This window comes from Pyxicephalus adspersus, chromosome 4, assembly GCF_032062135.1.
Source record: "Pyxicephalus adspersus chromosome 4, UCB_Pads_2.0, whole genome shotgun sequence".
Taxonomy (NCBI): domain Eukaryota; kingdom Metazoa; phylum Chordata; class Amphibia; order Anura; family Pyxicephalidae; genus Pyxicephalus; species Pyxicephalus adspersus.
Genome location: NC_092861.1, coordinates 145,089,571 through 145,107,004, shown reverse-complemented (window position 1 = coordinate 145,107,004; position 17,434 = coordinate 145,089,571). Strand labels below are relative to the sequence as shown.

The following is a 17,434-nucleotide window of genomic DNA, read 5'->3' as shown; positions in this document are numbered from 1 at the left end:
AAAGACAATAATCTTTCAGTGAAATTTCTCATGATCTTTTTATATTTGAGATTGGCTTTCATATTTTTTTTTAAATACATGGAAATTCAATTTGTAAACACGACATTCCATTGTTAATCTGTCATCAAAAATAATTATGCCGAGAGAAAAGTGAGCAATGGGAAAATTCCACAGCTACATTGATTGAATTTAACGATGCACTTGCAGGACTGGAGTTCAAAAGTTACTCGGGACCCAGGGAGTAGCCTGCACCAGCACTCGGCAAATGGGAGCAATCCGTGAGATCCTTATCTCGATTGAGGAAATAATAATAATAATTAGCTGGTATAAAGCTTTCAGGAGCTGGGGGATTTATGTTTTCATACTTCGATGTTAAAAAAAGAGAATCTATACAGAAAATCTTGTAGTTCATGTTTTGTGGTTAACCAAACATGCTATGAGTCAAACTATTGGAAAAGGAGTAGTAATTGAAGACACATGCTATGACATAATCATTTATACAGAGAGGAGAGGCTTCAGATTAAACGTCTTGTGGCCCGCAGCTTAGCAAGTGCTATCTGTGATTTTTTTTTTTTCATCCATTTATGTACTTATTTTTGCGTTAATTTGTGCCACATGTCTTTGCTAAACCTAAAAACAGTTTGGCTCTGCGGAATTAAAATGTACTGGAGCAGTTTTTTTTAATTCTTGCCAATAGTTTTCTGATTTCTTTGCACTTTCCCAGATTTCAAGGGTGCAGAATAGGGGCACATTTTGAGTATTTTGGTATTATGGAGTGTGAGGTAAACTCTAAGAAATTTTCTTTTAAAAACAGTCCTCACATGTGTTTAAAAGAAAAGCTCAGGCTGCCATATTCACCATCAACCCAATGCAGTCTCTTGAAGTAATTCCTTTGGGATACCAGAAGTCCTCAATCTACAGGGTTAGACCGGGTGTCAGGGACCTGCCTCCCCACCTCCGACATAAAAATCATCATCTTTCTGCATCATTTTTGGCCAACCACCAAGAGAAATTCCAATGGGGAATGCAATCCTGTGCATTAGGTGCCTGGTCCAAGGACATCTTTAAAAAATAATTATTAAAAAACAGCAAATAATATTGTTAGGTGGGCTTCCAGGGGGTGAGGGTAAGGGCAAATAGGAAGAGGAGAGAGTTACTGTTAGGTGACGCTTATCTGGCAGATTCCGCACTGTATGCCACGGCAGTATACTACAAACTGTTGGTTCCCTCCGGTGATGCCACTTGCAGCAACAAGGACATCTAGGAATTAGTTTACTGCCCTCTGCTCAGCATCTTACTGCCTCCCTTTAGCCATGAAGCCTCAGATGTATATTTTAAGCAGCCCCAGCTCCCACACTGTGGCTGTGCACAGCTGAAGGGTATTTTGGGAGCAGATTAGTCTCTGGCTTCATTCGGTCCTGTTATTGGCTGCTGGGTCATTAAATCCTCTCTGCTCCCAGTCACCAGGGCCTGGCCTTCTGCTTTGCTTATCACTTGGATTTAATGTTGCTGACACTGCCTGTTTCTGACTCTGTGACTGTATGTTGCCTGGACAGACCTTTGTCTGTGACCCCTGGATACTTAGTTTGGTGGACTGTTTATCTGTGTATGACCTCTGGTACTGTATTCTGGACTTGCCTCTGCTGGAATTTCTGATACTGCATTATGTGTGAGCTCCTGGTCCTCTTTAAGTCCTTCCCAAGATGTCAACCTTTACCCACAGAAGTCCCAGGAGCTACCGTGTGCTGGGGCGGCACATGGATGTAATTGATTGGTAAAGAATTGAAAATGACAATTTTTTTTATACGTGTCTTCAGAAGTTAGATGGGAGAATATGTAACTGTTTAAATAATCCAGAGTTATGTTTTAACCAGTTTCTACAAATACTGTTAGGGATTGGATCTTACAAGGTCTGATCTCTGTTGGTAGAGATCCTTTGTTATTCAGAGTTCTCCACTTGAGAAGTTTCTCTTTGCAAAGGTGTCCCTTTGTAAGTTAGTCTTAAATCTGCAAGATTGTGTTCTTATAAAGCCTTTATTGGTTGGGCAGTTTGGAAAATTTGAGAGCAGCCACCAGGTACAACCTATCCTACTCAGTAGTTATTGCTAGGTTGCTGTCTCCTGCAGAACTTGCAGGAATCTGCAGAAAAGGACACTCACCCAGCCAAAGCAGCCTTCATTATTATTATTATTATTATTATTATTAATAATAATAAACCGTAATTATATAGTGCCAACATATTACATTACATAAATAAATAAATAGGGGTTGCAAATGACAGACAGACATAGACAGTGACATAGGAGGAGATTAAGACCCTGCCCAAAAGAGCTTACAATCCATCTCTTCTACTCATATATTCCTGGTGATTGCATAGCGACTGAATATACTTTTCTTTTAAAAAATGCACAAGTCTGATGTGAATATTTATTTCAATTTTCCAATTATGTGAACAGCACATTTCTGTTTACTCCATCTGCCCCTGATTGGGTAATTGAAGTGAATCATCACACAACTGATTGTGTGAACATTCTTAAATCCTTTAGTAAATCAAAGGATATGTATTGTATATGAAGTTCTTATTATTTAGATAATTTGTTTTGTCTAAAGTTGCAGGATCAGTAAGTCTTATTTATCAAGGCAGAGGCTAAAAAGTGATTCTTCTTATTTCTGACAATAAGTTCTTGATGAAAAAATGGGGAAAAAATAACTTATGAAATGTGATTGTAGTGACGTGGCTTCTTCCCTGTCCTCTTTAGTACTAGTAACACAAAAATGGAAAAACAAGCATAAACAGATGCCAGGATATATATCCACTGTTAAGGCACCGCCTTCCAAACTACCTTTAGGTAATGAAATAGGTAATCGGATTTTAATGATTGGTAATGGACACAGCAGGGATAATTCCCATTGGCTGCATGAAACCTTTATATATCTACGATACGGGACGGAAAACTTCAGCTTGGCTTTAACATGCATTAACCTAACAAGAAAAGATTTATCTGACCCAAGTCCACCTTAATTCAAGACTGTGTAATAATTAGACTACTGTAGTTAACCCAATGATATTTTACTAGTGCTGAATATATCTCATACAGGCATAGTGTCCATGACCATTTAAAGCCTTTGATGGTAAGAAATCCTCCCTTTCCCCCATAAATTCTCATTTTATTTTGTTGATCTTTTGAAACTATTTTAAGTTTCATCATGTTCTTTTCATGATGTCCAGAACTATTTTTCACACTAAAAATGAGGTGTAACCTCATGTAAGGGATTTGATGAGAGCTAAAATCATATTATTTTTATTATTTTCTCCTGCCTGAATGCCTTCTTTCTTTTAAACTTGAAAATATTTTACTGGCAAAAAGAAAATAGATGAATACCAGCAGACTTACACAGTCAATTCAAACTTTGGTCCTATAAAAGAAGTAACCTACAGCTGAACCCCAGCTGGCAACATCACCACTTCTCCAGTTCCCTGTCCCTCTAAGGCAGTTGTGTTCAGGACAGTGTCCCTATTAAAGCATTTTCCCCTCACCTCTTGTTCTGGGGATAATTCAAATATTTTGTAATTCCCCTTCCTCTGTGATAATGGTCACCAACACAAACAGAAACATGAATCTCCCTGATGAGAATTCATTTTCTTTGTCATCAATACTTCTTTTTTACCAGAATATAACAGAACAGGGGTAGCAAATGACAGACAAATACAATCAATAACACAGATGGAGGAGAGGGCCCTGCCCCAAGGAGCTTACAATCTAAGAGGTGGAGATGTTCCACACAATAGGAGGGGGAATTTTAGGGGGTTTTATGGATCATTTAAATGCGCAGAAAGTAGGAGCAAGCCCAAAAGGAAGAGAAAGGGAGTACCAAAGATTGGGAGCAGATCTAGAGAAGTCTGGGGTTGTGCATGGGACAAGCTTATGAGTAAGGAAGCCATTATTAGGTCACTGGGGGGGCAGAGAGGGCAGCTAGGGGGGTATTTGTGTAACAGATCAGAAAAATAGGTGGGACAAGAGCTGTGGAGGGACTGAAAGGCAAAGCAAAGTAATTTGAATTTGATACTCAGGGGAAATGGAAGCCACTGTAGAGAAATGCAAAGAGAGACAGCAGATGAAGAGTAATATAAAACATAAAGTAGTCTAGTTGTAGCATTTTTTATAGATTGTAGAGGAGAATTTCTGGGTAGCGGGATGCCAGTGAAGAGAATCTTACAATAGTTAAGATGAGAGGTGACAAGAGCATATACTAGAACTTCTGTAGTCTCCTGGAACAGGAAGGGGTGTATTTTGGAGATATTGCACAGGTAGAAGTACCAGGACCTGGAAATTCTGAATGTGTAGAGTGAAATAGAGTGTGGAATCAAAGGTGATGCCAATGTGGGTAGAACTCCAAAGGTAGATCCCTGGAGCTGTGTGCTTATTTCTGCTACAAACTTTTTGCAGTAATCAATTGCTAACATAGTATAAATCATATATTAGATCAGAGTTTCTCAAACAGGGTTCCTCCAGAGATTGCTAGGGGCCCCTTAAGTAATAAACAGTTTGGAGCACTCAAGTTAGTTTAGCTGACACATATGGTCTTTTTAGCAATCTGCAAAGGTGACAGTCTTCCCATTGGCCAGAAATGTAAGAGGAATTCTTCCCACTGACCACCACACTAATGTACTGTGAGCTGTGGATATAGTAATATTAGCAAGAGGTTACCTGAAAACCTGAAACATTGTAAAAAGGGGTTCCCCCGTGTTACAATGTTCAAGAATAAAAGCTTTAGATTATGCATAAAAATGGAAGAAATATGACACCCATTAGCAATGGGTAATCAGCCCAGATATCATGTTCTGCAAACACTACCAAACCCAGTTGGAGTGGCTATTGAAATGGAACCAATGTTTACCTTGTTAACTGCTTGGTTTGCAGAACAAACCACAGACTGGAGCCCACTGTTAACATACACGCTGAGCAGCATTTCGATTGACTGGTGATTGATAGTGGTGGAACAGTTTTGTGGTTGCAGTAGTAAATGTTGGCTAGTGGGTAGGCTACACAGTGGGCACTAATATCTCCCAGCTGATATTTACCTCTCCTACCATTCTCATACTTTCGCAGAAATTGTGAATAGTTGGGTCGAATAAACAGTGCGTTCGAACTCTAATCTTATCCTTATCCGCATGTGGAAAATACATGGCATATCTTGAAATCAGTCACAATCAAACTGTAAGAGCATCATTGCACTGCTAGGTTTTAGGCTCAATGTGTTAGCATAACCTCCCCAGCAGTAACCCCAAGTGTGACTCGGGGTAAAAAAACGATGCTGAAAGCAGTAACCCCGAGTCACACTCAGGGTAGCTAAAACAATGAAAAACAATAGTAAATAGAGCCTTACCTGGTCCGCTGGCATCCTTCTTTGCGATCCCGTCCTCTCGCATCCAGCGTCCTCCGCATCTGATGAGCCACCTGGAAGTTCCTGGTGACGTTGGTGCATGCGGTTGTTGCATTGGGGGAATGGCAGGAATTTCAAAATATTTAGTATTGCATTCAATATAAAACAACTGTATTGAATGCAATACAGTGGATTTATATGTCTAAAAGCAGTACATTGTCTTTCATAAACAAATTTATTTTACAGTATTAAAGTATGAGTATAATTTTTTTTTATTATTATTTTGATATGATTTTGTGTTTCAAACTTTAATATACTCAAAATATTATATTATACTGTAAACTACATTTTCATGAAAAACAATGTACCGCCTATAGACATAAAAATTCAGACAGAAATAAACTGCCCAGGAGGTTAATGAACTGCATTTGCATCCAATCTGCACATGTGCAGCCTAGTGCTTGCAGGGCTGTGTAATATGTTGGCACTATAAAAATCCCGAATATTATTAATAATAAAATAATATTAGTGTACGTTTTTCACATGCTTTGGTGCTAGGATGAATTTCTGATTGGAGTCCTATTAGAATGCGTGAAGTTGTGTCTTCCTTGTTCAGCCAATTAATATGGCGATCATGGAGAGAGACCAGACTAAGATGTTGGCAACAGTGATGGAGAATTAAGAAAATCACAGTCCTAACATCACTGGAGTTGGTACATTGGCAGGAACGTCTGCCATAATGTACAAATATGGTAAACATACCTTTATATAGCAATAAAATATTATATTGAGAAGAGATTCATGCTCTAGCAGTAATTTCTTTGGCATTTTTATATTGACCATGTACAGGGAAAGCCTGCTTAACATCTTACACTGCGGAGAACATTGCGCTAATTAGAACTACAGAAACGGGGAGATAAGGGAGCTCCTCTCCTGACAAATTCTATCTCGGTATGGTAATGACCAAGCCGCTGATGGATAGAATCTTATCCTTTTATGAGGGTGAAGCGTAATGACTAATACTCATAACTTAACCGTAGTTTGGCATAAAACACAGCATGATAAGCAGAAAGAACGAAGATCGGCAATGACTTCACTTTCACTCGGTGACTCACTAGGTATTTGAACTGTCATTTCATCAATTTACAAGAACATCTGTGTTAATTTTTTTTACCTTGTTCTACTAATGGAAATGTTGGTTGGTCTTTATAGGAAAACTCAATCTAAAATATATCCTCCAGAGAGAAATTAACATGAACAGGCTGTACTAAATAATTTTGTTTAAAAAAAAAAAAAAAAAAAAAAAAAAAAACTTTTACAAAAATACTAACAAAATAATAAAAAGGAATTTGAACGTTTGTTGCTTTAGATAAAAAAATGGAAGTTTGACAGTGAGTAGTTAAAAGTTATTCAGAGTTTACAGAGGATATAAATCGGTAATCTCAACAAGCCATAAAGCCTTTATGTATATGCAAACACATAGCATCTCTTTAATGGCCTCCTATAAATCAAATATTTGATAAGTCACAATAATTAAATAATAAATGGTTTTTTTGTGGATTTCAGATTGCAATCACTTGATTTTTTTTTTTTTCTATGTGCTTCCCCCTATCTGACGTACGGGTAAAGCTTATGCATGCATCCACAACATTTGGCTGGATTGAACAAAGTCTACTGCTATTGGTCACATGACGAGTTAAAAAAATAAATAAAATGTAACACCACAAAAAAAAATCCTTAGGAAAAGAACAAGGATGACAAAATGCAAATCAAAAGAAATACATAAAATACTGTAAGTATAAAACAAAAGTAGAAGAAAAGTTAAAAAAAGGGAAAAGAAAGGGAGTGTCTGAACCTCAAGCTGTTTCAAGAGTAAACAGATCAAAACTGATAAACTGAACATGTCAAATGAGTAAACACATGTACAACACATTGGTGAGGCGGCTGTGAACCCACATATCTTGTCTTAAAAACTGTAACTGGAAAAGCTCCCCATCTCTCCAGGGCCAGCTACAAGCATTGTAATAGGTACAGGGAGATTAAAAAAAAGAAGGGAGGTAAGCTCCACCTGCACATTGTCCACCACTCACCCTGGGGGGTATAAGTTAACTCAGTAAAGTCAGAGATATAGGGTCTCTGGGTACCAAGGAGAACATGATAACAATCACTCAGACCCCAAGGAGTAGAGAAATCGTAAGGCATCTGCAGAGTTTCAGGCGAAACGCATAAGAATGGAGCTTCTGTGTGATGTCACGTAGCTGAAAAAGGTAGTTTTACTTTGTTGCCTGCTGGTATTTTATCTTACCTTAATGAACGATCCCCACCATTATTCTGTTTTTGTACTTCATTTATGGAGACACTTTGAAGAATATTAATAAGAGAAAAGATCCTTCTTTATGGCTATGGAACAGCTTGTAAGCACTGGGGATTGGATATCCATTGACAGTTTGTTTTGTTAGTTAGACCCAAGATTGTTTGGAGAAGTCCATCACTAGTTATACAGGAGTCCTACATTCTTTATGTTGATTTCGTCTATCCTGGTAATGTAATTTCTATCTGTGATCTAGTTGCTTCAGTTGATGATTGGAGCATTATTTGATTGGAAGACTGTTGAACTTCACTTTATGGCTTTGCATATCTGTAATATTTCCTCAACATTTCCTCTATAGCCCCCTTACCAGTCAGTGTTTGAAGTCAGAAACATGCTGATTATATAGACTGTGAGACTTTTCTTGCTCAGTAGGATCTAGGGTTAGGTGAGAGTTAAGGACTAAACCATTCTGTGGCAGCCAAGGGTTCTGGGTACTGAAGGCCAGCATATGAAGAAAACATCTATTTACTAAATATTTACTTTATATAGCACATAATACTAAGTCCAGAGTCACGTAGTCATATAACTAACTGTCCCTCAAAGGAGCTTTCAATCTAATGTCTTTACCAAAGTTATAGGTCATTAACACAGTCTAAGGCCAGTTTTTTGACAAAGCCAATTACCCCAACTGCATGTTTTCGGAATGTAGGAGGAAACTCATGCAAACATGAGGAAAGCATACAAACTAATTGCAGACAGTGTCATGACCAAGATTCAAACCTGGGACATAGTGCTGCAAAGGCAAAAATGCTGGCCACTAAGCCAACCATACTACAGGACATATCAACTCTTTTGTTCATTTTTATAATTTTATTTTAAGGAGGAGCAAGAATCCAGTTTATGGGTTTTGCAATGATCACAGTGCGATTCATAGCTTCATAGAAGTTCACATACAGCGCCGTTACCACATGTAGGTCTGTGTTACATCTGGCCCTGGCAAAGAGACATTATCAGTAAATGACATGTTCTGTGTCAGCCTGTCCTCCTACCTTCTCTCCCAGTACACTTCTTCTAACATAACAGAACAGCATGAACACAGATTCTGATACTCCAAAGATTTGTCGACAAGCATGTAAAATGATGGAGACTTTTCCTTGGCACTTCTGGGATCATCTTGTTCCTCGGGAGATAAGTTTGTTCACTTCTCAAGAACGTAGAGAGCGCTGATTAACGAGACCTAGATGGAACCCCACCAGAAAAGACCATTCTATCGATAAATAAATGAGATCCTTCAGAGTCTGAGATTTCCTGGACGTGTGATTAATAAAAATATTACACACTTTAAGGAGGTCAGCCTGAGTCAACGTTCCACTGACCTCACAACGATGGAATAAACCAAAAGATAAGAAACTCTGTAACAAATAAAGTTCAAACAAGCAATTTTGAAAAAAAAAAAGTTTTATTTATTATAAATATATATGCCAGTGCTTTGTCCTTTTATTTTTTTGTCCCATCAGATATTAGGGGCCTTAGTGAATGCAGAGAGAGAGTCTTCTCTCACGATTTTGGCAGGACCAAGGGCTCAACTCTTTTCTTTTGCATAGTAGTGCTAAAGCAAAAGAGGGTTCAAATCATTGCTTTAAATTGAGCCCTAAGTGAGTATAAAAAAAAGAATCCTTTCATGCTTACAATCTTTACTGTCTTAGGGTTTGACCAAAGTTCATTGCATGGTGGCAACGAACCTGCTGTCATTTGACTTGGAATTCACTTATTTTAGGTTCCGTTAGTATAAGGGTTGTTTTGCTGGAGTCATCTGACGACTCCCGAAGTCATAATATGTGAGAAACTGCTGGGAATAATAGAAAGCCAAATCCATTAACTCGAAAATAAATTTATGGGACATCCAGCTTCACAGTAAGGTTCGTGAGACTCAATTGTATTTGTTTAGGCCTACAAATTAGGCCAGCAATCTGTTTCAATGCTAATATTAACAAGAAGCTAACTGTCTGCTTGTTATATAGATAAGCCCTGGGGAGGCAATTTACAAAATTAAATATGTAATACAATAATAAGTGTTTAGTTAGCATTTACAAGTTAAAAATAGCAAAAAAAAAGTTATCTTTCCTAATTGTTGCAAGAATAGCTCAATTCCTTTTAGAAAAATAAAAAGTGTAATTTTTTAGTTTTTGTTTTAGTTTAAAACAGAACAATATACTGTACTGAGATTGGTCATCCCATAAATTTCAAGCTACAATTAAATTTTCAATACTTCTTTAAAGATTGTATTTGTAAATGTTAACACGCATTCATGGAAAAGTTAGACCTGACAAAACCGCAAGAGTTTCCATGAAGCTTTGTATCTAGTAAGTGGTTTAATAACTACAGTTTTATAAAGCCAACTCTGCCACCGCTGTAAAATGGCAAAAATTTTTTAAAAAAAATGAAATATTCTTTTGTCCAAATAGAACATAAAAAAATCACTACCTGGAAGCATTCCTTCCTAGCAGAACACAAATATAATGACCGAATGTTTCCATTTTGAGTGAGTCAGGCTCGGTGAGTCAATTCCTAACGCCGTACCCTTCCATTGCCTCGAGCTTTTCCCCCACTTCCCAAGTTTCCATTCCCAGATCACTGGAAATGGAACCTTGTTTTCAAAACATTCGGATTCTGCTCGAATCGGGCAAAAGGAAATTGTGTCATTGGCCCCTGAAGACCGCTGAGGTTCATTCCAAAAGTTAAAGCATTTACTCAACCTTTGGTGAAAAAAGCAAATAACCGATGCAGCAGATTTTCTTTTTTACTTTTTAGGATATGGATATCCAATTCATGGTAACTTTTTCTCAGAAAGTTCAGACATCTGTAACATCATTGTTTATTTTCGTCCATGCTCGATCTTGAGCAAAAATGCAATTCATATTAACAGCGTAATGTTGGATGTTTAAGTGGAAAAAGCGGGTCAGCTTCGGGAGCGCTGTACCTTATAATGAAAGCATGACTTTTCAATGTTGTAACTCAATTCTCTTTTACTTTCAGCTGTTTTTCACATTAATGTATGCATTCATGTTGCAGAAAAAGACTTTCTAGGATGCCGAACAACCACTTCTAACAGGCTTAGAGAAAAAAGTGCAAATCAGAAAGCAAAGGTGTAAAAGCACAAACGGGAAACTATGTATACTATAGGAAAATATTTTTTAACATTTTTACTTTATTATACATTTTTTTTTATTTTGATGCAGATTGTTTCTAGTTTCTGGTTGACAGCATTCTCCACTTTTAAAAAATCCCCCAACAAAAACCTTAACAGAAAGCCTTCCATATCATAATGTTACTTCCCTGTGTTTCTCTGACTTTGGTACTTCAGTGATTCAGAACACACCTGCATGTCAATAAAGTCAGACCTTCTGATTTGCATAAAGCTAATATAAAAAGACAAGGAAGTATTGTTTGTTTATATTTATTATCATATCATAAATGTCATTAGTCTAATGGTTGCACAATGGCTGAGAGGTAAACACTTTGGCCTTTGCAGCTCTAGGTCCCAGGTTTGAATCGTGGCCACGACAATCGCTGCATTTGGTTTGCAGGTTCTCCCCATGTTTGCTGGGTGATCAAGCAAACCTGGAATAGATTTCTTTAAAGCAATTTGATATTTTTTAACAAATGTTTTCAATCCTGGACCGGATCCATTCCAGGTTTGCTGGATGATGCAGCTTTACTAATGAAAGTGTATCCTCTCCAGCCTTTGTGAACTTTAATAAATAAGTCACCAACTGGGCAAGTGTATACTCTACATTAAGTTAGATAGACTTTCTAACTTTTCTATTAGCATTTCTTGGAAAATAGTGCAAATGACAATAGAAAACAAAAAACAGTATACAAAAATTTAACTGTTCTCACAATATGTGTTAGTTTGGCTGATCACATCAGCTTTCTCATATTACATTTGAATAGGAGATCTTCATTCCAATTGTCAGGGTGGGCTCAGAATATGAATGGGAGAAGCTACAAAGGAATTCAGGGAGCTTATCTGACTTTCATAACGCAGAGTCAACTTGAGGCGCAGAGTCAATGTACCAGCTAGTGTTCTACGAATACTGGGTTACAAACATACCCATGCAAGGCTAAAGTCAAAGGTAAGCTGAGTCGACAATGTACAGACAGATCTCGTTGAAGCCTAAAGTACATGATTAGGTAGGTGGTTTTTGCAGAAAGAAACAGGTGGTGTCCATTCTGGAATAACTGTCCTTACCTGCCTGGTTGCTGCCCAGCTGTAAAAATTTGCCAAGCTATGCAATTTGGCTTCCCTTGCACATGCCGAGAATGAATGAACTACCATGTGCCTGAGCGGGAGTTACGTCATCCTGGCACAGCAAATCAACACAGCCAAAGATCAAAGGGAGGAAGAAGAAAGGAATGCAACACCCTGTGATGGAAGAGGGATAGGCGAGTAGTGCAGGTTTAGTTTTGCCAAAGAAGACGACGAGAAGAGAATGCAGAGAAGATCAGAAAATTGTGAGTTGAGCAGATCCAAAAAGGTACCAAAGATCAACAAAGGATGCAAAGGGAAGGCAGAGGTCAGGTAACACAAGTCATGTTGCGGAGAAGACGAGGTCACAGTAAGTGGCAGATGGAGCTCATGCAGTAAGAATGGCTTGCTCTAGAACCCTTTTAAGCTTAACACACCAGTGTGAATTAGCATGCCCACAGCACATAAGCACGCATGTTTCCTAGTGAGAAAACACATCTGCACATGCAGGAACAACCAAAGTCAGGGTGCATGCCGGCATACTTGGCCATTAAAATTTCTGGGATCAGTCAGCCAGTCCCAACTCAACAAGATTATTTAAAACAAAGCAATTTTACCCTGCTAATAGAGGTTCAGGCTATTTTATTAAAAGTGTATGTTTTATCACCATGGCCTGTGCCAGATGCATGTGGCCCAGTCAGGTTTTAAAATGGACAGGAGAGTGTTTCTGCCTAGCACGTAATCTCCTATTGGGAAAAAATGGTTTATTCACATTTTGCTGAACAGCCAAATATGCCTTTTAATTATTTGTGTATTATGAATTAATTAAGCTCATATATTCACACATTGTGTAACCAAGACCCAGAAAATAAATCTGAACCATAACTGAAGAATATTTAGGACTAACATAATTGTTGTGAAAATGATTTAAAGGATCCCTCAGCTGTGTACCATAAATTACAGGGGTTTATGTACAAAAACTGTGGAAAATAAAATTGTATTGGCTATAGTAGCCAACCAAATCCAGCTGTCACTTTTCCAAGGCAGAAGGAGAATTTGTTTAATTTACACAGCGCTGACACCAGTTCAAATCAGTCCGTTCCTTGAGGCTGGGATTTGTGGGAAGACAATATAAACTTCGGCTTAGAGTGGAAATCTGTAGGGCACCAGAGTAACCCTTGCTTCATATGTCTTGGCTGTCTTGATAGCTTGGAGCCTACACCTATTTACATAACTTAATGCACATGCAAACTCAAAAACAAATATTTTATACGGTGCAGCTTATTAATACTCAGATGTAGTGGCTGTATTTATTTTACTTTCAGACATTCTATTTTTTGTTTTCAATGGATGATGTTTTCAATTTACTTACAGGAAACCCAAGGCTGCTCCTCTGATTTGGTCTACAAAAACCTTCCTCTTCTTCTTATACCTATTCCAGAGATAGGAGGGGTTGTAAGGTCTACAGTTCAAAAATGAAAACACTAAAAACACTGAGATATTAGTTTACTGTACAGGAACACAACAACAACAGCTATTTTTCTATACTTGTGGGAAATGGAAACTGGGCTTCAGCTTTACAGTACAGAAAAAAGCTCTATGAAAGCTTAGATATGTACAAACTCCAGTTACTAGGCGATGCACAAGCCTTATAAAGTTTGTGTCTCTAACATTACACTACAGCTAACCATTTATGGGTTTTAACAATTGAGGCAGGGCTGTCAATTTGGAAAGCAGTGGGCAGGTCAGGTACCAACTGACAAGCTACAGGATTTGTATTGCCGTCTGTGTAACTGGCTTGTCTATTTAAGGGCAAAAACCACCAATGAGGACAAGCACAACAAAAGAACCACATTTTAATAAAGTGATAAGTTGTACATGTTTCTTGAAATTAGGTAAATACTCCTCTCTCATGCTGCCAATACCACTACTGAAAACCCCTCTAGAACAAATACATTGTTATAAATCAACTTGGTGGTGATCTGCATAAGGACCCAGTTTACTTCCAGGATCCGAAGGAGGAACGAGTATACAGAAAATAGTATCAGTGCTCTACAACTGCCAACATTCAGTGCATCTGAAACTTATTCCCTTTTCATTCCACCATCTTCGTAGTCGATTGGTGGATATGTTCAAAGGAATTTAGCAATACTTTCATGCTTCCCATTCTACTGAAACAATGCTGAACTGAAAATCTATACACAAACTGCTGCCATTACACACTCGGGTAAAGCTGACAATACCGTTAGCCCGGAAGACATTTGTATTGTTGGAGTTTTAACCAATCAAATTACTAGTTGGCCAATATTTATTTCTCAGATGCATTGAGACTTAAAACTCTCAGATTTCAGTCTCCAAAGATGGCTGGATGGTTACTTATTAATGCAAGCACACACTATTTTGTTGATTTTAGTTAGGAACATCAGGACAAAATCTAATTCCAGCCTTAATTTCAGACAAATAAAGAAACAAATCTGAATATTGATCACTGGCTTTACAGACACCATAATTTCAGACTCAACCGATATGCTGTTTAACATCTGTATAAAAATTTATTTAGGAAGGGTTTTCTTTACAGTGTTTCTGCAGGGTCTTCTGGCAACTTCTGCAAAATCCACGACCTCAGCTGCTCCAGTTCCTGCAGGCTGAGTTCATGATAGAGATTAGGAAAGGTGTGGAAAGTTGAAGGGACACCCAGGCCTTTCAGCAAAGCGTTCGTTCTTTCTCCCCACTGATGAAAGACCAGCTCGTCAGCCTGACCATGGCATTGGAAAAGTTCAGGGAGGCTCTGTTGACAGCCTTCAAGCTCCTGAAAAAAGTAGAGTCAAAACAATAATGCTTGAAATATTAATAAATGTATAGCACCGGTCAGAGTTAAACAATGACGAGTTCCTTTATAACAGTTTTATTACCTATTCATCATACAATTAGGTCTGGTGACAGGGTTTTGTTCTGCAATGAAAGTGTGTAGCAGCATTGTCACTCCATGGACATGATGGTGGACCTTGGAGTAAGATTCCAGGTACTATAATGTTTGAAGCCCTTGCCTTGTATAAAAACTCTGGCTTTTATAGTATGTGCAAAAGGTACCTGTACAGATAAATAAAAGTTAGATTTTTTGTGTTTTGTAGGTGACATCATACTCCTTTAGGCAAAACCCTGGGTAAGAGAGAGCAACTCAAATCTTGTTTTAAGAAGTAGATGCTTTAAGAAGTATAAAATCTAACATTTAGTTTTTTTTTTTTTTTACATGTAAATTTTGTGAAAAGTTGAGTACTCAACTGAGAAATACGTTTGTAGTTTCCAATATTTATTGGTCATGGCCTTTCATCGCTATTTAGAAGACACACCACCTCTCCAATGCTGATGCTCACCTTGTAAACAATTGAGTTTTCATTAAGGAAACTAGAAAGAGCGAACACTCCGGCAACATCTTTATGGTAACGATACGCCAAATGCATCGACATGGCTCCACCCATGGAGAACCCACCTGGGGAAATAAACAAACAGATTTATGTTAAAGCGTTGAACATTTCAGGCTTTGAACAAAAATACTCAAATGTAGAAAGTAGTGCCACAAAATGACCAATACAAAACATTATTGGAGCATCACAGAAGAAAGGATAGCGTAAATGGTCTGGTTAGCGTAAATGGTCTGGTTGCTTTTTCATGAGAACCTGTCAATTTTTAGCTAAATGAGCATTCTCTGAGTGAAAATTTCCCGCTTTGAGTGATGGATGAATAACAGCCACACAATCTGCCTCCATTTGTAGTTTTTTACACATTCTCATACTGTATAAGCTCATTTCCAAACCATAACATTGTTAAAGTGCTTATACACATTTTATTTTATTCACATTGTTGAAATCCAATCAAAGTTCAACTAAACCCTACATTACTCACCTGTCTTGTCACAGGGCAGCATCATCTTCTTCTTTCTTCACTTTCTCCCTGCAATTTTTGGTCCTCTTGATTGGTCAGACCAGGACAACATAACTCCTGCACAGGAGTTTATTCGTTCCTGGAACAGGCAGAGGAAGCTGGGAATGCCAGGAATCCTGGGAGCCAAAACTGACTCTGTGCATGCGCAGTTCAGCTTTTTGCCAGAAACCCAGAGTGCTCAGGCCTGATCACATTCTTAGTGACGTGGTATGTCAGTACTCTGCTTCTCTTCACTGTTCTCCTTGCTGCAAAGAAAGCTGTATCTGAGGACTTACAGTATAAATCTCACTTTGCTTCTACTTCATTCAGTGAATGTGTGCTTCATCTTGCTGCTCCTTGAATAAACCTAATCACTCCAAACACTAGTCATTCGGGGCATATTTAACACGAGAAATGAAAGTCCCCATTCATTTTCCTCATAGTGGTGGTTTTCGTTAAGAGGAAGTTTGGAACAAGTCATGGTAAGCCTACAAGTAATACCAATGACTAGTCATTTACTTTCTGTTTGCCTTTTTTGGGAACAGCTTTCACAGTACAGGCATTTAATAAATGCAACATTAGGAAAATAAAGGAAGATAGCAAAGCTTAAAAGTAATAGTAACTGACGGTGCAGCAAAGATCAACAAATGAGATAAGAGAAAAAGTCCATGGAAAACTATAACCTAGACACTCCAGAAAGAAGGTTTATAAAGTAACGAGAAAAAAATATATAAAATGCAATTTAGTGTTTGGCAAAACCTATGTGGGAGACAAAGTAGAATTTGGAAAAAGTTTGTTTGGCGTGATGAAACCAAAATAGAACTTTTGGACCCCAAAGTAAAACTGTGGTGGAAACCAAGACATATCATTGTTCAGAGAACACAGTCTCAAGGATAAAGGATAGTGGTGGAAACATTTAGTTGCAAGATGTTCCTTGACAAATACAGTGAATCTGGCGACAAAGTAGTGCATTATGGGTGAAAAAATATACAAATCATTTTGTGGTCTGCAAAAATATCTAGGATGGAGTGAAAATTCCAGAAGGACAATGGGTTTTAAAACCAAAACGTCTAAAAATTTTCCAGCCAAAGCCTGGAACTCAATCCAGTTTACAGTCTGTGGTAAGACATAAAAACTGCTGTTCATCACCACCAATAAGTCAATCCCCCTGAAACAGCTAGAACAATTATGACAAAGAATAGCAAAAATTGCAGGAGCCAGATATAAAAGTCTGGTAGAGATTTATCCTAAAATATTCAGTTAGAGCTGTAACCAAACAAGGTTTCATAGGCTATGTACACACGTTAGATCTTTGTCATTGGAAACAATCTTTCGCAATTATTTCCAACGACAAAAGACCGTAATATGAATAAACAAGCACTGTACATACAGCACCATTCTGTTCTATGAAGAGGGGTGGGGGAGAACGAGCGAGCGGCACCCTGCAGCACTCCCTGCTTTTCACTTCATTGCGGTCATTCATGGATATGCCAGGATGGATCCATGAGCGTTGTCAGAAGGCTGCTGTACACGTCAGATTTCCATCCGATACGAGCCTCAGGGATTCA

General features: G+C 38.1%; 1 protein-coding gene across 1 annotated transcript in view; it reads right to left on the bottom strand.

Annotated features, from left to right (window-relative positions):
• The window catches only part of LYPLAL1 (lysophospholipase like 1), a 64,293-nt gene that overhangs the window by 21,946 nt on the left and 24,913 nt on the right, over positions 1-17,434 (bottom strand). Inside the window, exons 4-6 of the mRNA XM_072409878.1 lie at positions 15,320-15,435; positions 14,522-14,754; positions 13,318-13,377 (exon numbers count right to left, since the gene is read on the bottom strand). Coding sequence (XP_072265979.1) covers positions 13,318-13,377; positions 14,522-14,754; positions 15,320-15,435 — 409 coding nt within the window. The remainder of the gene's footprint in view (positions 1-13,317; positions 13,378-14,521; positions 14,755-15,319; positions 15,436-17,434) is intronic.